The sequence below is a fragment of the Mustela nivalis genome (assembly GCF_964662115.1).
Source record: "Mustela nivalis genome assembly, chromosome: 2".
In the NCBI taxonomy this organism is placed as follows: domain Eukaryota; kingdom Metazoa; phylum Chordata; class Mammalia; order Carnivora; family Mustelidae; genus Mustela; species Mustela nivalis.
Genome location: NC_139021.1, coordinates 160,860,705 through 160,878,762, shown reverse-complemented (window position 1 = coordinate 160,878,762; position 18,058 = coordinate 160,860,705). Strand labels below are relative to the sequence as shown.

The 18,058-nt window shown below is 49.5% G+C and overlaps 1 protein-coding gene across 1 annotated transcript; it reads right to left on the bottom strand.

The window, feature by feature from the left end:
* Positions 1-11,119: 11,119 nt before the first annotated feature.
* HPS6 (HPS6 biogenesis of lysosomal organelles complex 2 subunit 3) lies at positions 11,120-14,961 on the bottom strand. The gene has a single exon (XM_082722372.1). The coding sequence runs from the start codon at positions 14,769-14,771 to the stop codon at positions 12,363-12,365; it is 2,409 nt and encodes an 802-aa protein (XP_082578498.1). The 5' UTR covers positions 14,772-14,961; the 3' UTR covers positions 11,120-12,362.
* Between the last annotated feature and the right edge of the window lie 3,097 nt (positions 14,962-18,058).

The following is an 18,058-nucleotide window of genomic DNA, read 5'->3' as shown; positions in this document are numbered from 1 at the left end:
ATTTGACACAGAGAGAGAGACAGCAAGAGAAGGAACACAAGCAGTGGGAATGGGAGAGGGAGAAGCAGGCTTCCCGCTGAGCAAGGAGCCTGATGCTGGACTAGATTCCAGGACCCTGGGATCATGACATGAGCCGAAGGCAGATACTTAACAACTGAGCCACCCAGGTGCCCCAGAATTGTCATGTTTTGACTCTACCAGTTTTTGACCCAGATCGTGACTTTAGAACCTAACCCCTTTGTAGGATCCAGTTCTGCTTTACTTTGTGAGTTTACTCGGTCATTAAACCTCTGAGCCTGTTTCCTCCTGTGTGGAAGAGTTAAACTGACCTTAGAGATCCCCGAGTTTCCTAACGATGAGTGCCCTCCAAGTGATATGTATAAAATTTACAACTTATAGTAGTATTTGCCACAATCTCTCTCTGTTAATCCTCAAAACTTATCCTGGAAGGTAGATACCATTATTTTTCCTATTTTATGGCTGAGGAAGTTGAGGGAGCCTCAACTTAAGGCTCTCTATTATGAAAGTTATTCAAAGTTATGAAAGTTATTCAGGGTGAATATAGTCCCCAGGGGAAGGGGACAGGCACTGGACTAAAGCCTGCAGGCTTGTCTCCTTTCTAGTCCTGGCTCTCACCTGTTAGCCAGGGATCTACTTGCCAGTTTTTCAGAATAGTTTTCTTCTCTGTAATGTGGGCATCATAACCCCTGTCCTCTGGGCTTTGGAGAGCAGGAAGAGCAGATGAAGTGACGGATAGGGAGGTCCTTTGACATGTGAATGCTCTTTCTCTGTGTGCATGTGTGTGTGTTACCCAAGGAGTCCCCAGGATTGTGGACTCAGCTTGGCCCGGCAGCACAGTGCCTCCCGGGCTGAGGTCAAAGCCAGGTCCTCTTCCCACTGTCAACACCAAGGTCTGGGTCCTGTTTGTTGTTCTTGGCTCCTCTCCTAGCAACCAAAGCTTCAAAAAAGGTTCTGCAGAGCAATGGGGACCTTGTCTCTCAACTCACTAAGAGTGACCAGCTGGACCAAGATCTTCAGATCCTGGGCAGCAATATTAGACTAGCCTGAGCAAGCACAGGGAGCAGCTCTGCCAGCAAGGACAAGTTCATGGCCTAAGGCTCAACCTCAGCCTTAGCCTGGTGAGGAGCCTCCTGAAATTATCTATCCTTTCTTGCCATCCTGTCTCTGGCCCAGAAAATGTAGCCTCCACCCAAAATATACACCCTATCCTTAGGGAGACCTGATGAGGGAGAGTGGATCTCAATTTTTTTTTTTTTTAATGGATGGTATCTTCTTTTAAAAAAAAAAAATGTTTTATTTATTTATTTGACAGAGATGGGGGAGCACAAGCAGGGGGAGTAGCAGGCAGAGGGAAAGGGAGAAGCAGATGCCCCACCAAGCCAGGAGCCCGATGTGGGGCTCAATCCCAGGACTAGGGATCATGACCTGAGTTGAAGGCAGACGTTTAACTACTTGAGCCACCCAGGCGCCCAAACAGACCTCATTCTTGAGGTGTATGTTAACTTTCCAGGGTTGCTGTACCAAATTACCATAAACTTTGTTACTTAAAACAACAGAAATTTTTGGTCTCACAGTTCTAGAGGACAGAAGTTCAAAATCAAGGTGTCCACTGGATTGATTTGTTGTGGAGACTCTGAGGGAGATTCTGTCTGTCCCATGCCTCTTTCCTAGCTTCTGCTGTCTGGGAGCAATTCTCCGTGTTCCTTGGCTTGTAGACCCCTTACTTTCCTCTCTGCTTCTGTCTTCACATGGACTTCTTCTACCTTGGTGGTTTCTCCTTGTCTGTCTTATAAACATACTTGCTCTTGGATTTAGGGCCCATCCTGGTCCAGAATGATCTCATTTTGAGATCCTTACCTTAATTATATCTGCAAGGACCCTTATTTCAAATAAGATTAATTCCAAGGTCCTCAATAGACATATCTTTTGGGGGCCAGGATCCAATACACTGCAGGTATCCAATTTAGTGGGGAAAAATCTCAGCTGCTCTTGGAGGGCCCCTGAGTCTGAGAGGAGAAATCTGACTCCACTTAAAAAAAATGTTTTATTTTAAAGATTTTTAAAATAAAATGTTTTTAAACATTTTAAAACATTTAAAAATTTTTAAAACATTTTTTTAAAAAAATGTTTATTTTAAACATTTATTTTAAATGTTTTACTTTAAATGTTTTATTTTATGATGGGAAAGACCTTGATTCCCAGCCTGGTCCCTGAGAGCCTTTAAAGTGATACAGGTAAGGGGTGTTTGGGTGGCTCAGTCGGTAAAGCGTCAACTCTTCGTTTTGGCTCAGGTCATGGTCTCAGGGCCCTGGGATAGACCCCTGCATCGGGTTCTCTGCTTGGCAGGGAGCCTGCTTCCCCCCTCTCTCTCTGCCTGGTTCTCTGCCTACTGGTGATCTCTCTCTCTGTGTCAGATAAATAAATAAAATCTTTAAAAAAATAAAAAAAGAAATTCTCTGCCTCTCCCTTTCCATCTGCCCCTCCCTCCACTTGAGTGCTCTCTCTTTCTCTCTAAAATAAACAAACAAAAAAATTTTTTTTTAAGATTTTATTTATTGGGGCGCCTGGGTGGCTCAGTGTGTTGAGCCGCTGCCTTCGGCTCGGGTCATGATCTCAGGGTCCTGGGATTGAGTCCCGCATCGGGCTCTCTGCTTGGCAGGAAGCCTGCTTCCCTTCCTCTCTCTCTGCCTGCCTCTCTGCCTACTTGTGATCTCTCTCTGTCAAATAAATAAATAAAATCTTAAAAAAAAAATAAAGATTTTATTTATTTATTTGACAGAGAGGAAGATCACAAGTAGGCAGAGAGAGAGGGGGAAGCAGGCTCCCTGCTGAGTAGAGAGCCTGATGCGGGGCTTGATCCTAGGACCCTGAGATCATGACCTGAGCCGGAGGCAGAGGCCTAACCCACTGAGCCACCCAGGCGCCCCAAATAAAATGTTTTTTAAAAAATAGGTGCACAAATGCTGGTAGTAGGGAAGGGCCAGCGTTGGCAGAATCCAGACTACTGTTCTCTGTGGTACAAAGTGAGGGCATTGTGTCCAATTCACATCAAGATTTGGAGTGGGGAGGGCAGAGGACTTTCTGCCTCCATGAGGCTAGTGAGGCAAGCAGGGCTCCTGGTTCCAGTCTTTGCCCAGTTTTTCTTCCAGCTCCCAGATGTTAATGAGCTGACATTGTTAAACGCTTTCCCCCCCCATTTGATTTGAAAATGAATCCCCATATGATGCTAAACAAAGTGGGACTGGGGGGTGTCTTACTATGCTGGGGAGACCATCAGGGTAAAGCCCCCAGAAGGGTCCTTCCTTGCATCCTAGCTAGCTCTCTGAGCCCTGTTTTCTCCTTTCTTGCCAAGGCCTAATGATTCAGATACGGTTCTTTCTCTCACACTCTGGGGATTCTATTCTTGAACTTGAAGCCAGACAAGCCTTGCGGTTGTCCCTCTGTCCGGCTCACTTTCTTCCCTCCTACAGGCTAGAAGGGCCCCAGCCTGCTGACTGTCTACCCACTCAGTGCCTGGGCTCCTCACACTTCTAGAGTGGGTCCTGAGTGAGGCATACTCCCCACACTTCATTGCCCCCCTCTGCAAAGATCTCTCTAAAGACAATCACATGGTATCTCCCCACCGAAGGCTGTACAGTTGATCATCATGGGGAAAGAGACGCAAGGCTATCAAATTATGAGCCTGGGGAAGGTTTGAAACTTTCAGAAATCCTGGGCACTTTCCGCCAGCCCTGGTCCTCGTCTCTCAGCCCTGGCCTGAAAATACCCACCGGGGTAATTAATCACTCCTATTCCTCCTTATCTCTTAGATAGCGGCATGTGAGCATCTTCCAATTGTTCCCACCCACATGATCCCTTGGAGCTCTGCTTCTGAAAAACTATTCATAGGAGAAGAAATGGATTGCCCACAGATTCTCTTCCTGGCTTTCCCCCACATCGAGGACAGAGCCCTCCTTGAGTTAAGGGTCTGACTGCTGATAATTAAGCGGGTGATGGACAAGACTAACAAGAGTGACAAACACGGAAACAAGAGCCCACTCTGAGCTTCGGTTACACAAAGCCCACACCCCACCAAGGTCTCAGTAGAAAGATCTTCTGGGGTCACCTGGGAAAGTGCTGCATTTTGCAGGGAAAAACTATCTTGTATTGGAGAAGTCACAAAGTTTTAAGAAATCCAACCAGTGCTCTCCACGCTGTCTTTCTGAGTCTGCTTCTCTGGTTTGATCCCTCTTGGCCATGCACTTCCAAACTTTCTAATCTGGAGCCATTCCTATCCCCTCTTCTGAAGCAGCCTTTCCCTTATGCCCTGTAAAGGCCTCCTTACATCCTTCCCTTTCCCAGCATTTACAGGGGAGACCTACTTGCTGGGGAGCTTATTAGGGTCTGGTCAGTATGGTGGAGGGGAAAAGTGGGTCACCCATATGTCCTTTCTCCCTCTGCGAAGCTTCCCATAAGTCTCCTATCCCATACTGACCCTCCACTGTCCCTGAAGGGACCATGAGAACAGTGAGCCAATCTAGTCAGTGATGAGCGGTCACTTGATTTCCCCTTTAGACAAAGATTCACTTATATTCAGGTCAGTGTCTTCCAGCCTTGGCCCAGGACCTTGACCTGGCTATATCTGTGTCCCCTCTGTCTCTACAACTCCTCTCAGCCTTTCCTTTGCTTCCCCCTCTGTATCCTTCCAACCTGAGTCAGGGCTCTGTCCATCTCTGCTGGGGAAGCCCTGTCCTCTAATTCTGTGGCTCTAGGCTGCTCCTAGAGCCTGCAGGGGGCTGTTGTGGGGGGACAATGTCCACTTCTCCCCATTTCCCCCCAGTACAAAGCAAAGATAATAGAGACTTTGAGATGACTGAGTATCACTTTGGAATCAGGCTGCCAAAGTCTGAGAACCTGAAACCTATGAAAGACCTAGACAGTGAGGCGCCTGGGTGGCTCAGTGGGTTAAAGCCTCTGCTTTTGGGTCCTGGGATCAAGCCCTGCATCGGGCTCTCTGAGCGGCAGGGAGCCTGCTTCCCTTCCTCTCTCTCTGCCTGCCTTTCTGCCTACTTGTGGTATTTGTCAAATGAATAAATAAAATCTTAAAAAAAAAAAAAAAAAGACCTAGACAGTCTGCATCTCTGCATCTCCAGAACCTTCAGCTGAGGGAGGCCCAGGATGAGGTTGACCATCCTCATTCTTGGAAAGCACCCCCACTTCCTCCACAGCTCATCACAGCTCTTTCCCTTTTCCTTTATTTCCCAGATAATGGAAACCTCTGGAGACCAGACCTAGACCAGCTAACTCACTGGTTCTACACTTGGGCTTGTAATTCTGGTGAGAGTCTCCAACGGACCCCTTCTCTGCCCCTTCCTCAATCATCCCACCATTCACACCTGAGAGCCTTGTCTTCTCCCCAGAGTAAGTACATATCCCTGTCTCTCTCAGGCTCCTCTCCCCAGTCCCATCTGGTTGTCTGTTGGTCCTATTCTAAACTCTTACTCATCTTTCTGACTCTTTCTCTCCTCATCTTTGTTCCTGCGCCAATGAAGAGACCTTTGGAACCAGGCTCAGGCCTTCCCTCTGGCAATTAGAGGAGAAACTGCTCCAAGACTTCTACCTACAACTGGTGAGTGACCCTGGCCACTCAGTCCTGACTTCATGACCTGATTCAGCCTCCTTACCCACCTGAATTTTTGTTACCAACAGAAATGGGGACCCATTGGGTAATAATGGGCAATTGGTTTACAATGCACGCTATTAGCCTTGAAATTGTGATTTTCTTAAGATTTTATTTATTTATTTGTCAGAGAGAAAGAGAGAGTACAAGCAGGGGGAGTGGCAGGCAGGGAGTTGCAGGCTCCCTGCTGAGCAGGGAGCTCAATGTGGGATTCGATCCTATGTCCTGGGTTAATGCCTGAGCTGAAAGTAGACAATTAACCGCTTAACCAACTGAGCCACCCAGGCGTCCATTAAATTGTGATTCTTTTTTTTTTTTTTTTTTTAAAGATTTATTTATTTATTTATTTGACAGAGAGAAATCACAAGTAGATGGAGAGGCAGGCAGAGAGAGAGAGAGAGGGAAGCAGGCTCCCTGCCGAGCAGAGAGCCTGATGCGGGACTCGATCCCAGGACCCTGAGATCATGACCCGAGCCGAAGGCAGCGGCTTAACCCACTGAGCCACCCAGGCGCCCTAAATTGTGATTCTTGAAAAAGTTTTTATTTAGGGAGATTCACTTCCATTTCACATTTTGTGCATAAAGTAAGACTTTATTGTGTGTTTTTTAAAAAAGATTTTTTATTTTAGAGAGAGTGCTTGAGTAGGGGTTACAGAGAAAGAGAGAGAGGGAGAGAGAAGCAGACTCCTCATGAGCTTGGAGCCCTATGGGCCCATGTGTGCTCAACACAGGACTTGGGGCTCTATCTCATAACCCTGAGATCACGAGCTGAGCCAAAATCAAGAATCACATGCCTAACTGACAGCCACCCAGGCACCCCAGACACTTTACTGATTTTGAATAATGCCTGACATCTTATTCCTATATTTCAAATTCATGTAAAATATGACCTTACTGTGTCTTCCCGGGAAACTCTGCTGTGCCTTCCAACTTCTTCTCCAGTTGGATCAAAGTATCCAGGTCAGGCTGGCAGAGTTCCATCCCTAAAGAGAGCATGCTGGCAGCTCAAGACCTCTTTCTTCTGGGAGATACCATCCAACACAAATCCAAGTTCCTTTCCCCTTCCATGATTTTGCTCCCTGAATTCTACCCTGACCTCCTCCTCCTTAATTTACCACCTCCAGAGGAGGCTTCCTCAGTCCTTAGTCAATAAATGGGCAAGTATGTGCATGTTTGAAGGTAAAGGGTGGAGATGGCGATGATAAGAATAACCACCAGGGGGAGCCTGTGCCTAAGGAGACACTGAGTGGGGGCCCAAGGCAGCCACTCAAGATTTCTTCCTTTTTTTCCCCAGAGAGGTAAAGATGCCAGGCATTCCAGCTTGAGGTGGCTCCCTACGGAGCTTGGGGGGTCTAGAGCTGCCCCCTTCTCACTCTCTGACTCCCTTTCTTTCCCTGACCACACAGAGAAAGTGTGAACTAAATTCCGGTGCATCTGAACAATGCTCAATACTTCCTAAGGACAAGTTCCCTGATAGCCATATTCAATATGGGAATTAACCCTCATTAAAAAAAATTTTTTTTAAATTTTTTAAAAATTAAAAAAAATTTTTTTAAAGATTTTATTTATTCATTTGACACACAGAGAGAGAGCGCGCACAAGTAGGCAGAGAGGCAGACAGAGAGAGAGGGGGAAGCAGGCTCCTCGCTGAGCAGAGAGCCCGACTCGACTTGGGGCTTGATCCTAGGACCCTGAGACTATGACTCAAGCTGAAGGCAGAGGCTTAACGCACTGAGCCACCCAGGTGCCCTAATCCTCAGTTTTTTTTACCTTACCCTACAGTTCCCACTAGTCGCTGCCACCCATCCCTCCACGTAAGCCTTACCCAAGGCTTTCCCTCCTCTCTTTCCCTCTTGGTTTAGAGATCAGGGGCTCTGTGTAGTACAGTTACGTCCATTCTTTACACCCCAAACCCCAAGGTGGCCCTGGTGCAACGACTCCCCCCACCTCTATGACCCAAGGTCCAAGGTGTTCTGGTTCTTCCTTCAGATTCAGCTGACCTATCCCCATCAATTTCAGTTCTGGATCAACCAAACAGTGAGTCTGGCCTATGGGAAGAAGGAAAGAAAGTCAGAGAATCCCTAAAGGCTAGAACCTAATCCCTTTGCACCCTAGGCCATAGGGGCCAGCCAGTTCCTGCATCTATAATCAAACCAACTATGCCCCTGATACAGTGATACATGCTGAGGATACAAGAGCACAAATAACTATGGCCTCTGCCCTCCAGGAACCTGTCTGCGAATCAGGGAGACAAATAACTAGGCAATCACAAGTCAGCTTGATAAATGCTTTTTTAGAAGTATGTACCAAGAACGGTGGGAGAACAGGAGAAGGTGCCATTATATCTCTTGTGGGTGAGTAGGGAAGTCTTAGGAGAGGGGGATGACATTTGGAGTGTATGCGAAAGGGTTTAGGTCGGCAGAGAGGAGAGTGAAAAGCTTGCTAAGCAGAGGTACTGAGTGAGGGGGAAATCTAGCAAGTTCAGGGAAACACAAGTAGTTACAAGTTATCATATATTCTTCAGAGGGTGGGAGGAAGAAGTGAGTGGAGAGAAGACTGGAAAGAGAAGCAGGGCCATTTGTGAGGAGAGAGATGTGTTTGACCTTTACCATGAATATTGATGGAATTTAATTCGATTTGTTTGTTACAATACTCTGGATAAGCAAGGTTAGATTTGAGGAACAGGGACACCAACTTGGAGTTGTTAGGAGTCTGTTAAGAGTCTCCATGACAGGTGGCCAGGGCCAGGCCTAGGGCTAAGCCAGTGTATGGGAGGAAAGCTGGAGTAGTTTGGGCACTGGCTCACTCTAGCCACCAGGTCTAATTTCTTACAGGTCCCATGGAGAGGGAGGGGTGAGGCTCTGGTCTCTGGCTTCCGCAGGCTGGAAAAGACTCTGGTGGCTGTAGTCCTGTGGTCCACCATTGGGTGGTGTAGAACTTGCAGTCTTCGGTCAAAAAGGGATTTCCTGGTGAGGGCGGGGAAGTAGGAGGCTGGAACTAGGAATATTGGTAAACAGTAGGAAGATGAAAAAGGAAGGATTGGACTCCAGGGCCATATAGGCAGGTAGAGGAGCCTTAGGCTTTACTTTCTTTCCTTTGCCCAGACTGCATTCTGGTCCTGGCTACCTTTAGCTTCACCTTCAAGCTTTCTAGAGGCTTCTGCCAAGTGAATTATCAGAGAGTTCCAAATGTGACGCCTCCCTATGGAAATGCCTAAGGTCTTCTCCCTCACTTATCCAGTGACATCAGAGAGCTCCAAAGGTGACACCTCCCTGTGGAAATTCTCCTACCCACTGGCCTAGGGCCCTCTCCCTCACCCAGGGACCTCGGGCCCTCCTACTTCCCTCTGTCCAGGGGCCATGGACCTGGGACCTTGTCCACTGCTCAAAACCTTCAGCCCTAGATCTCCCCTCTTTACCCAGACACCCAAGATCAAAGACCTCATCTCTTAGATCACCTGTTTCCCCAGGTCCCATCGTCCTGTCCAGGATCCTCTCTACCTCTGGCCCTAGAACACTCCCTACCAACCAGTGACCTCAGACTTGGGATCTCCACTCACCTATTCAGAGTCCTTTGAAGATCACAGCTGAGGCATCTCTCTGATGGCCTCACACACTCTACCAGAACCCAGTCCACAATAATATCTGCATCCCTAAGCTGTTCTCCAAAGTCCTGACACATGGTTCAGGATCACTTGTACCTCCTACACTGGAGGTGGGGCATAAGCAAGGACAACAGCAAATAAGTGGCCAGTCTGTAAGAGCAGGAGAAAGTTTCCATCTATGCCCCCTTGCTCCCCTAAGAGGTGCCATGCTGGGTGGTTCCCCACCTGGAGGCCCTACTAGTGGGTGCCCTAAGGAACTTCCTTGAGCCGTACAACTCCCCAAAAAAAGCCTGGTCCGCTTCTTCTGTTCATGCTCTCAGGAGCCCACTGAGTACAATTCCTTTTCTTCTGAGCTCAGAGACCCAAGCCAAATCTTAGACTGAGAAGAAACAACCACCATTCAGAAGGATTATAAACAAGAAGAGGATCCCTGCTTTTGTCCATTTCCAGTTTCTCTATGAGAAACCAAATGGGTCTAGTCTCAAAACCTAGAAGAGGAGGAAGAGCCCCTCCCAAACCAGGAAGGGGCCGAGGTGGAGGCTGAGGGATGGCTAGGCCCTCCCTAGTTCTGGGCCTCTGTGAGGAGCAGTAGCTTAAGGGCCAGTAGTTTGACTGGTGTTGGTAATAACCTGGCTTGAAGGTGAGGACGGAGGCCATCCGTACCATCCCTAGGCTTTAGTAAGGCTGAGGAGCCATCTTGGAACTTGGCCGTGCAGACAAGCCACCTCAGGACCTCCATGAGACTGAGGAGTAACACCAGCCCTGGACAAGCCTAAGGGGCTACCCCCCTTTTCCCAGAGAGACTGGGAACCTGTCCCTAGTCCCATAGGAACCTAAGAGCCACCTTAAGCCCAGGACGAGGCTGAGCAAATTCTAAGCTGTAGGTCCTGGCCGAGGATAAAGCTGAATGGTGGTCCTTATGTTGGTCCCAAGCCTTGGACAAGGAATGGCTGGGGGCCCAGGATGATGGTGATTAGCAGCACTGAAGGCCCTACCCTAAGCCCAGAACCAGGCTATGAGGTCACCTGAACAGATGTGGGCAGGGAAGTCCTCTTTAGAGATAATCCTGCAACTAAATCCAGGTAATGGACATCAGTGTTAGAAATACTTTTATTTCTTAGCGAGTCAGCAGAAATGTGGGCCCTCCCAGCAACCCCGCTTCAGTGCCTCTCATTCCTAAACCAAAGGGGTCTGCATGTAGCTCTTCTGTCTGTGGCAGCTCCTCCCCTCAACCAGGGCTGCTTCAGGAATCCCAGGGTGGACAGGCATGGGCCCAGAGCCCACCACAATTCCTACCCGCTTTCAGAAGTCTTGGGGGGAAGAATGCGTGCAGCTCTGCAGATCCCTGTCCTCATAACACGTGACACAGCTAGCATTAAACCAGGAAAGAGGAGTGCATTCAAGCCTAAGCAGGTAGCAGCTACTAGGCTGTACAGTGAAGTGGCTCAAATCTTTGAGTTGCTACTTTCTAGCTGCCTGGCCTTGGTCAAGTAATCTTTCTAACCCTTTATTTCTTCACTTGTAAAAAGGTGGATACTATTAGCACTTTTCCTCTGGGGTTATCAGAAGCATTAAATGTGGGAATTTTTATTTATTTTTTATTTTTATTTTTTTTTAAGATTTAATTTATTTATTTGACAGACAGAGATCACAAGTAGGCAGAGAGGCAGGCAGAGAGAGAGGAAGGGAAACAGGCTCTCTGCTGAGCAGAGAGCCCGATGTGGGGCTCCATCCCAGAACCCTGGGATCATGACCTGAGCTGAAGGCAGAGGCTTAACCCACTGAGCCACCCAGGCACCCCAAATGTGGGAATTTTTAAAGACCAGCAGAGTGTCTGGCATATATCAAATACTCATAAATGTTAATTATTTTATTAATAGAAGTGGTCACTTCAGCCAACAAATTCAGATTCAGCTACTCCCTCCATTACCCACAACCCTGAGACCCTCAGCTGTTCAAAACCACACAGCTTGTATGTGTATTTCTGGAGTGCTTTCCAACACTGACAACTAATTCTCTAAAGATACCAACTGGGTGTCCTTTTCTTCTTTTTTTCAAGATTTTACTTATTTGAGAGAGAGAATGAGAGCAAGCATGAGATGGGGGAAGGTCAGAGGGAGCAGCAGACCCCTTGCTGAGCAGGGAGCAGGAATGTTGGACTCTATTCCAGGACTCTAGGATTGTCATATGACCTGAGCTGAAGGCAGTCCCTCAACCAACAGAGCTACCCTGAGCAGGGTCAGTCCTGGTTAGTACTTGGATGGGGGTCTCACATGTCAATTCAATTCTTACATGAACTACCCGGGGTTAGAGCAGGACCCAAAGGTTAAGGTCTCAGTCCCACAAGACTGACCCCACTTCCAATGCTTGAGTTGCAAGTCACTGTACTTCTGACCCACTGGCTAGAAACTGGGCATTCCCATGCTACAACCTGGTTTGACGATTTGCTAGAATGGCTCACAGAATTTGGGGAGATACTTTAATGACATTTATAAGTTTATTACAAAGGCTACAACTCAGGAATAGCATGATGGAAGTGATCCAGAGGGCAAGGCACAGGTTGGGGGGAGGGGCGTGTGTGCAGCTCCCCTACCTTCTCTGGGGGGTTTCACCCTCCCAGCACCTCCATGAGCTCTCACAGAATTTCCTTATTCAGGAATTTCTATAGAGCTCAAACTCTAGCCCCACTGGCCTCCCAGGATGCTGGGGATAGGGCTGAAAGTTCCAACCCTCTCCTCCCTCGGTCTTTCAGGTGATGTGTCCCACCCTTAGGGTGGGTGTCCCCACCTTAAGTTACCTCATTAGCATAAATGCTGATGTGACCTAAAGCAGCTCCTTATGAATAACAAAAGGCACTCCTATCACTCAGGAAATTCCAAGGGTTTTAGGAGCTCTGCACTAGCACGATAACCTGAGGTCAGACCAAATATATATATTAAATCATACATTTATCTCTCATATATATATATATTTTAAGATTGCTCTAGAAGAGAGAAAAGTATTGCACGCGTAGGACCCACCCTGGCTCTGGGCCAGCTCCTAGGCACCTTCCCTGAATGCTGTGTCCTAGAAATGAATTTCAGCCTGTGTCAGTCACACAGAGGCCCTGTCCAGATGGTGCCCAGGCCTCCAAGCCTGAGTGGTCTGATGCCTGGAGGGTAGTCATAGGTCCCCGAGGTGGGGTTGGGGGTGGAGTGCCTGGGTCCCATAGGATGTCCTCATATAGGCTTAGAATTGGGCCTGAGGGCCGTCCTTGAGCCCCAGTCTGCTCCAGCAAGGTTTTGAGCAAGCCCACGGTGAGAGGAGGCTCTGTTCCTGGCTCAGGGAATGGGGTAGGGGAGTCCGAATCATCTGGGAGGTGTGTCCGTAGTAGAAGCAGGAGCTCAGCTGGAGCCAAGTCCGGTGGGCACAGGCGGCAAAGGAGAGGGAGGTGAGCATCAAGTCGACGGTGCCGGGCAAATTCGGCCAACAGCAGTTTGAAGATCTCACTTCGAAGCAGGGGACTGGAGGGGCCTAGGGTCAGGCCTGCTTCTAGAGCCCGCTCCCATTGCTCCTTTTGGACAAGCTGCCTCACAGCTTGGAGCACAGCTTTGGGCCGCCCACTGCCCAAGAGCAGCTCCAGCTCCAGCGCCTCAGATCTGGTCCCCTCCTCACCTAGGACTGCCAGGGCTCGACGATACAGGGGCAGCCCCGGGCCCCCCGCCCCCCAGCCTGGCCCACCCTGCTGCTGTGCCAGTTCCACAAAGGGTGGCAGCCATCGCGGCTCCAGCCGGCAGAGGCACTGGCACAGAAGTTCAAAGACGGGCAGTATCCCATTGGGGGGTTCCTTTGCAGCTGAAGAACCTCCTAGTACCTTCTTCCACACATCAGGGGGAGCATGGGACCTCAGCCTGCCATTCCCGTCTGGCTGGAGCTGCAGGGCCCTGAGGATGGCACCCCAGGCTGCTGTAGGAAGGGCTTGGAAAACTGTGTTGAGCTGGGCCAGCTGGTCTCCCACCAGTTCCGTCCTCAGCAGGCGTGCCACTTCGTGCTCTGCCAGCTCAGTCCAGCCAGCTTCCTCATCATCCCCAGCCACCAGGTGGGCTTTGAGCTGATCTAAGGCCCGGTAATCTCGAAGCTCAGCCCTCAGTGTGGTCAACAGTGTAGATGGGGACACATGTCCTTGGAGAATGGAGGCCAGAGCCTGAGGTGCCCGGAATGTGCTGTTGTGTCTCAGTTCCTCTGGGGTGAGCTGGGTACCCCGCAGGCTCCGTCGCTGGTAGTACTCGCAGGCCTCCTCGAACACCAGGTCCTCAGCTGAAGGCACCTCAAGGCCCTGTGGGGCTTCCCAGCCTACTCGAAACAGACCCAAGGCTGAAAGCAAACGAAGACCCCCTCGGGCCTCCAGCTCTTCCTCATCCTCCATGCCAGGGGCTGGGGGTGCCAGTAAATGTACTCGGTCTGTACTTAGGACCTTCCTCTCCAGCAGCTGCCCGCTGCACATGTCCAGCAGTTCCAACGTGGAGCCCAGCACACAAGCCAGAGTCCCATGAAATGTTCCCAGTGCTGCAGACCCTGCCAGGCCTGCAGGTGCCTCCTGCAGTGTGCCCACGGCCCGCGTACCACCATGGGATTGCACCAGGCTCACAGTGCCCCTGAAGTCAAGCAATAACAGTCCCTGGGTAGTTGGGGCCCAGGTATGTACAGTCAATGGCTTCATGGGGGACAGCAGCCCAGGAAGGCCTCGGAGCAGTGTCCGGAAGTCCCATGTGTCCCCTCGTCCGGGATTCAGGCTCTGACTGTGGGAGAGGCCAAGACATGGGGCAGCCACCATCACCTTACCCTTGCCTGGGCTCCAGATGAGCAGAATGTGACTCACGCCAGGCCAGGTAGTGGCAGTGGGCACCAGGAAGAGGTCCTTGCGGGAGGCCAGTAGTCCGAAAGAGGGGCAGTGGTGCAGCAGTATGTGTGTGCGGCCCAGGTTGGTGCCGGCCTCCCCGCTGGGCTCCAGGGTTCGGAAGCACACGCAGTGGCTGAAAGCAGCAGGCGGCCCTTGCCAGCCCTCAGCGCCATCCTGCCGCTCCTCGCACCACACCAGGCGGCCTCGGGACGCCACCACGGCCACCACGCGGGCTCCACCGCCCGGACACAGCTCGGTGCTCCGCAGCAGCCGCCAGCCAGGCCCCACTCCCGCGCCCCACACCTCGGTTAGGCCACTTTCCCACACCAGGACCAGCGCCGGTCGCGCCGGCCACGGCAGGAAGAAGGCATCTAGCGGTGAGGAGTGGCCGGCCGGCCAGGCACGCTCCAGCTCCGCGCCGGGGCCACGCGACGCGACCAGCAGCTGCGGGCTCGGCGCCCCCGGGGGTCGCAGGAGCAGCAGGTGGCGGCCGTCCGGGCTGCAGCGGACTCTTACGGCTGGGTCCCCGGCCAGCAACTCCCGGAGCCGGCCCGCGCCGCTAAAGTGGCTGAGGTCGGAAAGCAGCCGCAGAGTCCCCATACGCTTCATAGTTCGCCCGAGAGGGTGCACGACCGGGCCTGGCCGCCCTATGGGGCGAGGCTCGGCGCTCGGTCGTGGGTTCCCGGCTGCACACAGTGCCGGGCCGAGACTTCCGTCCCCCGTCGATGAGGTGGGCGGACGCCAGGCCCGGGTAGTCGGCTCGGTCTCACCCGGTTCACGCCCCGCCGGCGCGACCCCGCCCGCCAGGGGCGGGGCCACGGTAGCCTCGCGGGGGAGGAGCCTCCCGAGCACCCAAGGGTCTCAGCGCCTCCTTTCTTTCCAGTACTACCCACGCTCCTTGAGTCGCGTTGTAGGCCAACGCCCCAAGCCCGGGTAAGCGCAGTCTTACTCAGGAATCTCTCAGGCTGATCCCTGAACTGAAAGTGTCACACTCCCAAGGCTTTCCTTCTTTCCAAGCCTCTCTCTTTCACCCCAGCTGGTCATGAAATTTTTCTCAAGCACCTGCTAAGTTCCCGGCTGTGTAGGGAGGCCTGAACAAAACAGAAAACTTCAACCTCCCGGAACTATCTAGTGGGTTGACTATTTAATGGAACATAATAGTAACAGTTAATACTTACAGAACCCCCCCCCCCCCACCTCCCCACCCCCGCTAACAAGCCCCTGGCACAGATACGAAAACGAAGCACAGAGAGGTTAAGTGAATTGACCAAAATCAAAGGGCTCTTCAGCGGGTAGAGGGAGAGGTGGGATTTCCATCACAAGCAATCTGAGTCCAGAGTCCTTGCACCATACCTCTTTACTATAACAACAATTCATCACCAAAACTAAGAATTTGCTAGAAAACAAAATTAAAACACAGTTTAGCGGCACTAAACAGTCTCTAGCAACACCTCCAAGTTGATATGCAGGAGTCCTTCCGACCCAACTGCCCTCTCAAGTGTATTCCTTCTCCCTCCAAACACAATTCCTCTTGATGAACCCTGCTTCTCTCTCCTTCCCCCAACAACTTCAGTGAGAATTTTCATCCATTTCTATTTCATCAGCCTCCTTCTGTCCTCTTGCTTTCAGCATAGAAACATTCTCCAGTCTGTTTGGTCTCGGAAGTCACTTTTTATTTTTTTTAAGATTTTATTTATTTATTTGACAGAGATGGCAAGTAGGCAGAGAGGAGGAAGCAGGCTCCCTGCTGAGCAGAGAGCCCTATGTGGAGCTCTATCCCAGGACCCTGAGATCATGACCTGAGCTGAAGGCAGAGGCTTTAACCCACTGAGCCACCCAGGCCCCCCCCTCAAGTATAGTTTTATTTCCTTTTCTCTTTGAGAAGTTTGATGACCTCCTTTTTGAAAGTCCCTCCTGTGATTTCCATAGTATCTTTCTCCTATTGTTTTCCTCTTTTTTTAAGATAGTATTTGGTTCATCAATAAATGTTGGTATTTAAATTCTATCATGGGCCCTTTCCTCTTTCTTTCTTTCTTTCTCTTTAAAAAAGGGTTTATTTATTTATTTTAGAGACAGAGAGAGCACGAGGGTGGGGCAGAGGGAGAGGGAGAGAGAATCTCAAACCTACTGAGCCACCCAGGCACCCCTATTTATTTCCTTCCTTCCTTCCTTCCCTCCCTCCTTCTTTCCTTCCTTCCTTCCTTCCATCCTTCCCTCCTCCCTTTCTTTCTTTCGCCCTCTTTATTTGAACAATTACCCCTAAGCCAATCGCTCAAAAATATTTATCTACCACCTAGATATCTCGGCTGAGCTCCAAAAAAGGGTACCTACATGTCTACTAAGTATTTATGGCTGAATGTCTCACAGACATTTCAATCTCAACATGCCCTAACCATCACCTTCCTGCCCAAATTTGCTCCTCCTCCAGCTGTTCTTAGTTGTCATAGGGTTTCTTTCATCTTTGTATCCTCACTTTCAAATTAGAGCTTGGCACAAAGAAAGACTTCAATAGATGTTTGGTGAAGGAATGAGTAAGCCTGAGTGAGCACATGTCTATGTGTGTGATATCCCTTAGAAACCTTTTGGCTAAGAGTTATAGAATAGTTACAGAAATAGCCTATCTTAAGGAAAAGTGAAATTTATTAGAATATAAGGGGCTCACAGAACCTGTTAGAGACAGAAGGGGCAACTTTGGAAAATGAGCAGGAAGCAAGACACTCTTTGAAGACAGGAAACAGGAAGTACAACTGTTTTTCAGCAGGAATCATAAAGCCAGGATGTACGTGTTATGAATGAATTCTGACTATCCTTTCATCTTTGCATTTTTTTTAGGATTTATTTATCCATTTCAGAGAGGGGTGGGAGAGAGAGAGAGAGAGAGAGAATGAATGAGCAGGAACAGCAGAGGGAGAGGGAAAGAGAATCCCAAGGATACTCCATGATGATCTCGGAGGTTGATGGGGGGCTCGACTCTGGGCTCAGTCCCATGACCATGCAATTATGACCATGGGATCATGACCTGTGCCAAAACCAAGAGTTGGATGCCCAACTGACCATGCCACCCAGGAGCCCTGATCTTTGCATCTTTTGACCAAGAGTCAAAGCTCTTGGAGGCTGCACCTAGTGGCCAAGCCCAGGTCACATGAACTCATTTATCTTGGTTGCTCAGGGCCTAGTTTTCACCAACACTACCCAAAGGAAGAGGTCACCAGAATAAGAGAGGAAGGGTTCAAGGCTGGATAACCTAACCAATATGCCATAGGCCTTTTATTATCCCCATTTTTCAGGTAGGAAACTAAGGTTTATTTATTTATTTAAGTTTATTTATTTTTAGTAATCTCTACACCCAATGTGGGGCTTGAACTCATGACCCAAGATCCAGAGTGACATGCTCTTCCAGCTGAGCCAGGCAGGCACCCTGAAATTGAGGTTTAAAGAGCTCAGGTAATTGTCTAAAGTCATATAGGAAGTAGGTGGCAGTCAGGATTTCTTCCACAGTGTTCCAGATGTTGTGCTCTTACCTATTCAGTGTATGGCTTTCTAAACTTAACTCTTGTCTGAATTTGTATTTAATTAACTTCCTGGACCTAGGCACGGACAGTGTATTATGCTGCTTCACCCTTATACCCTCTCCTCTAAGACGTGACTCCAACTTCACCTTCCCCCAGGAAGCCTCCGGAGACTGACATGGAATTTTCCTTTCTCTGAACTTCCAGAGCATTTACAGCTTAAGACTTCCTAAGCCTGACCTTGATAACTCATTGTCTGATATTTAAAACAATTAACTGTATATCTATCAATGTATCTATCACTTTGTTATAACATAATCTCAGCATTATATTAATAATTATTGTTTTTACTACTCGTGGAACTGGGTATTCAGTAGATGCTTAACA

Coding starts and splice junctions, on each gene's coding strand:
- HPS6 (XM_082722372.1), bottom strand. CDS start 14,771: ATGAAGCGTATGGGGACTCTGCGGCTGCTTTCCGACCTCAGCCACTTT.